This window comes from Hydra viridissima, unplaced genomic scaffold (assembly GCF_058129835.1).
Source record: "Hydra viridissima isolate aposymbiotic clone 2 unplaced genomic scaffold, HvirCarnegie_v1 scaffold_1, whole genome shotgun sequence".
Taxonomy (NCBI): domain Eukaryota; kingdom Metazoa; phylum Cnidaria; class Hydrozoa; order Anthoathecata; family Hydridae; genus Hydra; species Hydra viridissima.
The window spans coordinates 22,691,445-22,700,185 of record NW_028324300.1 but is presented as its reverse complement, the minus strand read 5'-3'; the positions used below and the strand labels follow the sequence as shown (position 1 = coordinate 22,700,185).

Sequence of the window (8,741 nt, the reverse complement as noted above, 5' to 3'; positions counted from 1 at the left end):
AAAAAACTTGATTATTAAGATGAAAAGACAAGACAACAACAGAATATAATTTTAAATATAAAACTCCAAGAGATCAAAAAAGAACTGGGATTAAGTGGAATGATGAGTCCTTGCATTAATGTAAAATTACACAAAAATTAGTACTAAATTAAAATTTTAGTTCAGCAATGAGTAAAAGCAACATTTGATACAACCAACTTAACTTTAGTACTGGTAAAACAAAAGCATTTTCATTTGTAATAGCCAACAATCTCCATTAAAATCAATTTTTGGAACCACTTACAAATCAATTTCAATATTAGAAAAAAAAACCTTATGTATTGAACTTATAAACATTATAAGATCAGTATCATTGATGTGCAATTTTGGATTAAACAATATATACAAATTTACTAAAAATGTAAAAAGATTTCATTTATTCAGTTTAATTATTCACATTAATTTTTTTAAACTCATTTATAACATTTTTTGAAGTTTTTTTTGAAAAAGAATCAAGTTTTATTCCATTCTTACTAAAATAAGAAATTAATTTTGTCATTTTTGATAGAAATCTTCCCACCTTACTATGGAATGAACTTTTGCAAGATTTTGAAGAACCTGTAAGATTTTGAATGTTAAACAGACCCTTAACAACTATTATGGTGTCCCAAAATAAGCAAGAATACTTTTTTTTGAAAAGTGCTGCACATACTCATTTTTTTTTTTATTTTTATGTTAATTGACATTAAGGAGTCCCCTATAAATGTCAATTATGTAAAAATATAAAAAAAAGAAATTTCATAAATTTCTTACAAATCAATGTCAAAAAATCAATGAAAATTGCATTCAATGTGTGGCAATATTCTAAAACTTTCTACAACTCAGTGATTATCCTACTGTTGATTGTTTCTCACCATTAGACAATTTTTTATCAGTAGAATTCAAATGTTTTTCTATCTATCCCCCACAGGAGTTTGACATACAAGCAAAACAAAAATCATGTAAACACAAAACTATTCAATTGTAATAAGGCTGAATTGTTAATTCATTGTGTCCATGGCATTATTAAAAATATAAAATTACAATTGCATAATTAGTTGCATGAGTGTTCAGTACCAACACAAAAATACAAAAAAAAAAAAGTATAAAATTACAAGTGGATTTACAAGTGTACTTTGCTTGGTTATGCTCAGTATTACAGTTTGGAAAACTGTCAATATCTTAATAATAACATATCATCCGATCAAAAACCTTTGTTTAGGAGTGCTAAGCAGTTCAGTTATAAATGCTTAGTTACTGTGGCATTGAAATTCTGTATGAGAGCAACAACACAGTCATTAACACAGGCCAAATTATTAACCATCTCAGATGCAGTCTTGTACAACTGTTTTTCACTGAAATCTCTAAAAAACTGTCTCCAATGGTGACAGTTATAAGAAGATACCAAAACTGGCAATCATTCCCATTGCTGAGTATGGGTGAATGGTTAGATAAATATAAAAACCAATTCCGAGTTATTTTTTTAGTTATAGTCTTAGTTGTGCATTTAATTTTCTCAATTAAGTTTTTGCTTCACTTTTAAGTACATTAAAATGAATATTTTTTTCCAGCCATTTGCCTTGTAAACTCTTCACCATGATGTTAATCATCTACTTTAATAATCAAAAACAATGTTCTATTTCAGAAAACATTTTTCCTTTTTTGGTATCTTGAATTGATAATCTCGTGCTTTTCTAATTTTTAATTTCTTGCAAAAAAAGGGTTATCAAAACTTAAGAAGGTTTTAGGATTTTTACAAATTCTTTTAATTTAATGACATTTTTCCAGATATTAAAGAAAATATTTAATAAACTCATGATTCTTTAAATGGTAATTTTTTACTTTTGTATTTAGACTATGCTAATTTGCACTGCTGGGTAATAATGCTAATGAGATTTTCCTTAACCACTTCATACCTTTGAACAAGCAACATTTGCATGTTTTGTATTTATTGCATAGTGCTAATCTAAATGCTGTTTATGTGTTTGACTTGTTTACATTTTATGCAATTAATAAATGCACAACATTTGCTTGTCTAAATTGGACACTAAGTTGATTTGTTCAGTAAATAAGAGAAAATACAAAAACTGGCTATTTATCCAACTGCTGTGTATCTTCTCCAGTTATTTCAGGCAACATCTCAGTGCACAACAGTTTTTCTAGCTACTGGATACTAATAACTACCGAATGCTAAGCTCAAATCTATTGAATCACTAAATTCTCTGTAGTTTATAAAAGATTCTTTGTTAGCTTCATAACAAATTTGTTGCCATCAAAGAGCAATTCCCATTTCATTGAGTAGATGACCTTGGCCATCCAACATGCTCTGTAGAGGATACCTGGTTTTTGAAGAATTGTCAACATGCCCAAATAAACCAGACTTATAGCTAGTTGGAGAAATTCTCTATAACTATATATTGGATAGATAATGTGAAGTTGGTCAGCAATTAATAGCTTTAGGCTGTCACAAGCAGTGTTTAATGGTGTCCCAAATGGCTTTGGTTGACAATGGATTAGATTGAACCATTTTTTTTTTTTGAATCTCATAAAAAGCAAGGTCTCAGGCCCAGTTGATAGACCAAAACACACTCCAAATCGTCCAATGTGACCATTTATAACATTATTTCAAAAGTTCATCATTAATTCACTAAAAAATTGCAGTTAATATCAGAAGGCTGAAAAGAAACATTAAGGAGGGTATGCAACAACATTCCTGAAAAAAAAAAATTTTTTCTGAGACACTCTTAATAACTATTGCATTTTTAGGGTATTATAATTCAACATAGATGAAAAACATATTTGCATTTGAATAAATTTAACATCTATATATTCTAAGTGTTTTAATTAAATTTTAAAAAATTACTTATTCAAGGTTGATTAAGAATAAAAAAAAACATTTATTTTAAGAGATTCTATTTGAAAAAGTAATTCAAAAGGCTCCATCTTTAAAGGGAAAATTAATTATTTCTTAAATTTGGAATGAAAAACGATGAAAGAGCTTTCACTTACTTAAATCAATTTAAATTTTATTTTTGTAATATCTATCTATATCTATATCTATATCTATATATCTATATATCTATATCTATATTTGTGTGTGTGTGTGTGTGTGTGTGTGTGTGTGTGTGTGTGTGTGTGTGTGTGTGTATACACATAGATAGATAGGTATATACATAGATAGATATAGATATATAATAACATATTATAAAAAATATTTTAAAACTGCTTTATTAAAAATAAACTAATTCCAAATATTATAAAAAAATCATCCTTTATAATATTATAAAGTAAAATCATCCTGTAAAAGACCAATTTTACCTGCCATAAGCTAATTTAGGTCTAAAAAATGCACAAACAGGTTGAATGAGCGATGTTAAAGTAAAACCTTTTAAAGGTCATTAATCAAATATATAATTTCAGAACTTTTATAAAAGAATTTTTATATAAAATAGAGATGAGACTAAATTTTACTTTTATTTTAAATTTAATACAAACTTTAAAACTTAAGTAATAAAAATAGTAAAATACTTAAGTTTAATCTGATTTTAAGTTTTGTTTTTTTTTTCTTTCTTAAATTGTAAACTCATAAAAAATATATAAAGTTCTTTTATATCAACAAACTGTATTTTTTAAGAAAACTCCCCAAATCTCCTTTGAAAATCACCAAGTTCACTTTTTCCCTCATTTTTAACAGGGAAATTTTTGTTACATAATTAAATTTTGTAAGTTGGATATATTTTTTTTTTAACCTAATAAAATTTTTTTATTAAATATCCAAAAAAGAATCACAGAGCAGCTTCAGCCCCTTTTAAAAACAACCATAAATTTGATGTTTTTCAAAGTGATCAGATGCATTTTTACAAAGAAAAAAATTATTTTGATAATAGCAATAATAATGATAGTAATAAGTAAACTAAAAAATTAAAACATGAAGAAATATTTTTTAAAGCTATACTAATGTATAATAACTTAAAATTAGTAATTATAGTGGTAGTAATAGTAGTTATTATTAACTATTATTAAAATATAAATAATAATAATAATAATAATAATAATAATAATAATAATAATAATAATAATAATAATAATAATAATAATAATAATAGTAATAATGATAATAATAAAAATAATAATAATAATAATAATAATAATAATAATAATAATAATAATAATAATAATAATAATAATAATAATAATAATAATAAAAATAATAATAATAATAATAATAATAGCACTGATAATAATGATAATAACAACAATCATAATATTAACAATAATAATAATAGTAGTAAAAGTAATAACAAAATTAAAAATAATACTTGTAAGAATAAAAAAAAAAAGATAAGAAGAAAAATAACAATAATGATAACAATAACAACAACAACAACATAAACAATAAAAATAATAATACCATTAAAAGCGTTAATAGCAAAAATGATAATAACCACAACAACAGAAATGACAGTTTTTATATTAGCTAGCAGTAAAGGTAGAGAAAAAGGATATTACTAAACTTGTACAAAGGTCACACACCATAGTTTCAATGGAATGAAATTAATAATATCATTCCATAGTTTCAAACTATGATGCCAGATCATTAGTGACAGTAAATGATAAATTTGCAAAAAAATGGATGTGATAACAACAAAAAGTTTATTACGTAAAATCATGATTGTGATAAGAAACTGCAATTTTAGAATAACTTTATGTTTGTTTTTATATCTCTTATAAAACCCACAAAAACCTTTTAAAATGGTCTTATTTTGAATGTTCTAACAGAGAAAATGTTTTGTATTGGTCAGGCTATTCTATTTTTAAAAGATGCTAAAATCTGACATTTCAACAATTTCTTTCTTAATTTGTAGGATTGGATCTGAATAAAGCCTATCACAAATCCTTTGAACATCATAACTTTGGCAGAAAAGGTAACAATTTCACAACTAGCTATTTTTAATCTTTTGAGCTTTGCTTGAGGTTTTAACAGGTATAAAAAGGTGGTGTTAAAATCTTTATAAAATTTTGTCAACTTCTTTTTTAATTTTACATAGTTTATTATAACAGAAAAATATTTTATTCAAAACATAATTAGACATTAATTTGCTTACCATCTTTATGCTGTTCTGCATCTGTAAAAAAGAACAGAAAAAAACTATAAAAGTTTTTTAATGAATACATGATAGGAGAATGTATTATCTTTTGTACTGAAATTATAATAGACTTTGAATAAAATTAGAATAAAACTTTTTTTATAATAAATGAATAAAAGATTTAAGAAATCAAATCATCTACCAACATTCAGATCAGAAACTCATATAAAAAGTAACCATGACTTGAAATTTATTGAGGGAATTATCAATAATATTATATTTAAAAAAACAGTAAAAATAATGAAACACAAACTAAATAAATCACTAAAAAATAATTAACAAAAATAGTTCTCTACTGAAATCACTAAAAAAGAATACTAAATATTGTCTTCTACTGAATTAGAATTAAATAAAAAGAATGTAAAATGAACTTTTGCTGATTAAAAAAAAGAATAAAATAAGCAATTTAAAGTTTCACAAAATAAAATCATAAATTTAAGAAGATGAAGATGAAAATAAGAGAAGATGCAAAATTAGTACAAAATTTTAAAATTTCATTTCATTTCTCATCACACAATTTTTTTCAAAATATTTTCATAAATTCAAATAAATGTTTTGGTGGGAAAACTGAAATTTAAAGCTTATTTTTAGACTGTAATGATTGGTCGTGTGTCAGTCAGTCAAATGAGTCAAACTAGAATTATCTTAGAGAGAAAATAATTGCATTTATAATAGAAGAGGAAGAGAGAAATAAAAACTATAAAAATTTGTCTAATTTCTTAGAATTTTATCAAAAAATTCCAAATGAATGCTTACTAATTTAATTTCAAATAGTTATCTGCAAGTCTTTTGATTGTTTTGTTAAATTTGTGTAAAAACAAAACTTTGTATTGTTCTTAAAATTTATGATAAAAAATGTTACTTTTTATTTACTTTAATTAATAAACTTTTTCACAAAATATTTTGTGTAAAAATAAAAAATACTACTACTAACTGCTAACTACTACTAATAATAACAATAATATAAAAAAGAATAAATTAATAATAATAACAATAATAACAACAACAACAACAATAATAATAATAATAATAATAATAATAATAATAATAATAATAATAATAATAATAATAATAATAATAATAATAATAATATTAATAATAACAATAATAATAAAAATAATAAAATAATAATAACAGCAACATTAGTAACAATAATGATAATAATATAAATAATAACAATAACAATAACAATAACAATAATAATAATAAAAATAATAATAATAATAATAATAATAATAATAATAATAATAATAATAATAATAATAATAATAATAGTAATAATAATAATAATAATAATAATAATAATAATAATAATAATAATAATAATAATAATAATAATAATAATAATAATAATAGTATAAATAATATTAAGAAAAAAACAATAATTACAATAATAATAATAACAATAATAATAACAATAATAGTAATAACAATAATAAAAATAATAAATTAATAATAATAGCAACAATAATAACAATAATGATAATAATATAAATAATAACAGTAACAATAATAATAATAATAATAATAATAATAATAATAGTATAAATAATAATAAGAAAAAACAGTAATTACAATAATAATAATAATAATAATAATAAAATAGTAATAATAATGAAAATAAATTTCAAAAAACTAATCATGATGAGATATATAATAATAATAATAATAATATAAATAACAATAATAATAACAATAATAATAATAAAAAAATATAATAATAAAAAAATATAATAACAATAATAATAACAATAAGTATTATTGTTATTATTATCTATTACTATTATCTTTATGATAATCATGTAGTAGTAGTAGTAGTAGTAGTAGTAGTAGTAGTAGTAGTAGTAGTAGTAGTAATAATAATAATAATAATAATAATAATAATAATAATAATAATAATAACAATAATAATAATAATAATAATAATAGTAGTAGTTGTTGTAGTAGTAGTAGTAGTAGTAGTAGTAGTAGTAGTAGTAGTAGTAGTAGTAGTAGTAGTAGTAGTAGTAGTAGAAGTAGCAGTAGCAGTAGTAGTAGTAGTAGTAGTAGTAGAAGTAGCAGTAGCAGTAGCAGTAGCAGTAGTAGTAGTAGTAGTAGTAGTAGTAGTAGTAGTAGTAGTAGTAGTAGTAGTAGTAGTAGTAGTAGTAACATTGGTATTATAATTATTAAAAATCTATTAAAGTAAAAATAAACATTCTAAAATAAATTAGCTTACAAATTTTTTGTTGCTCTGCATCTGAAAATAAAATAAAGATAGTTGTAATAGTTAATTGTGGAGATCACTTAAAGTATAACAAAACCTGCAAGAAATGTTAGAAACTCACATATAGAGGCTATACATTGGTACAAATCATTCCTTCCCATAGCTTTGAGAGATTTTTGTATATAAGTTATGTAATCATTTGGGTGGAGTTCAACAAGCTTTGTTAGAAATCCTTCCACTTTAGACTTATCTCCTCCTGTCACATCATGATCTATTTGCTCAACAATACCATTCACATTATTGCTACAATTAGTAAGACGTGCAAATCTTTTCCAATCTGTCACTTTCTCTATTATAACATTCTTTACTTTTGCATCTGTGCCTAAATAGAAACAGCTTAGCTTTTGCAACTAAATAAAGTGATGATGTAGCTTACAATAACATATTTCAATCCATTCTTACACTTTTAAAAATTTAATTGCTTAAAGATGCAATTACCATAAATAATTATGAAGACATAATTACCTACAGTATTTACATAACTATTAAAGCTTTTACCATTATTGTTAGTAAAGCTCTAAAAATTACAACAAATAAAACCCACTCAATCAAAAGTCATTTTATGCAGAAAAGTTTTTCTTTTCATTTATCTACTACCAAAAACAAATGAAATAAATTTTCAAGGTGCAGTCTTGAAAATATAAGTGGTGCACTAACTTTCCGTTCAGAACTCCTTCATCTGATCAAAAGTTTATACAACATCAACCTACAGTTAAAAACAAAGCCAATAGTTGTGTACAGGGTTTTAAATTTGCTTTTTAAGCCTTCATCACAACAACCTTTTTGTCCTCTATATTAAAATATTTATAATTTTATCATAATAAAGGCCACCAAAGTTTGATAGAAGGTTGAATACTTTAACGTGAGAAACTGTCAACAAAAAATACAAACGCCAAGCTTTTGACCTGCATAAGCTCAATTTTAACTTAAAAATTATAAACTTGGTTTTCTTGACCTCAAAACTTTTGAGTTTTGTTGAATTTGTCTAACACTTTTAGAAACTTGCAGGTTGTTACAAATAACAAATAAAAAGTGGGAAATGAAAGAAACTATGCCAACACACATATTTTCTCAATCCTTCAAAGGAGTATTTCCAATTTCAGTTAATTATTGTTATTCTTAATGTGAATTTCTTCTACGCTGTATTATATCTACATTGTGAAGAAATTCACATAATATATATAATACATATATAATACATAGTAGATATAATAAAGATATAATGCACTGGCCTCAACTTGTTATTGAAAATTATGAAATAGTTAAAGAATTTTTGCGAACTTTACAGATTGAATTTGATTTAACAGTTTTAT

General features: G+C 23.2%; 1 protein-coding gene across 5 annotated transcripts in view; it reads right to left on the bottom strand.

Moving 5' to 3' along the window:
- The window catches only part of LOC149893950 (NACHT, LRR and PYD domains-containing protein 3-like), a 61,527-nt gene that overhangs the window by 17,083 nt on the left and 35,703 nt on the right, over positions 1–8,741 (bottom strand). For all 5 annotated transcript variants that reach the window (XM_090076512.1, XM_090076513.1, XM_090076516.1 and 2 more), the window contains 3 exons: positions 7,490–7,750; positions 7,381–7,401; positions 5,124–5,144 (listed from right to left, as the gene is read on the bottom strand). In XM_090076512.1, the coding sequence (XP_089932638.1) occupies positions 5,124–5,144; positions 7,381–7,401; positions 7,490–7,750 (303 nt within the window). The remainder of the gene's footprint in view (positions 1–5,123; positions 5,145–7,380; positions 7,402–7,489; positions 7,751–8,741) is intronic.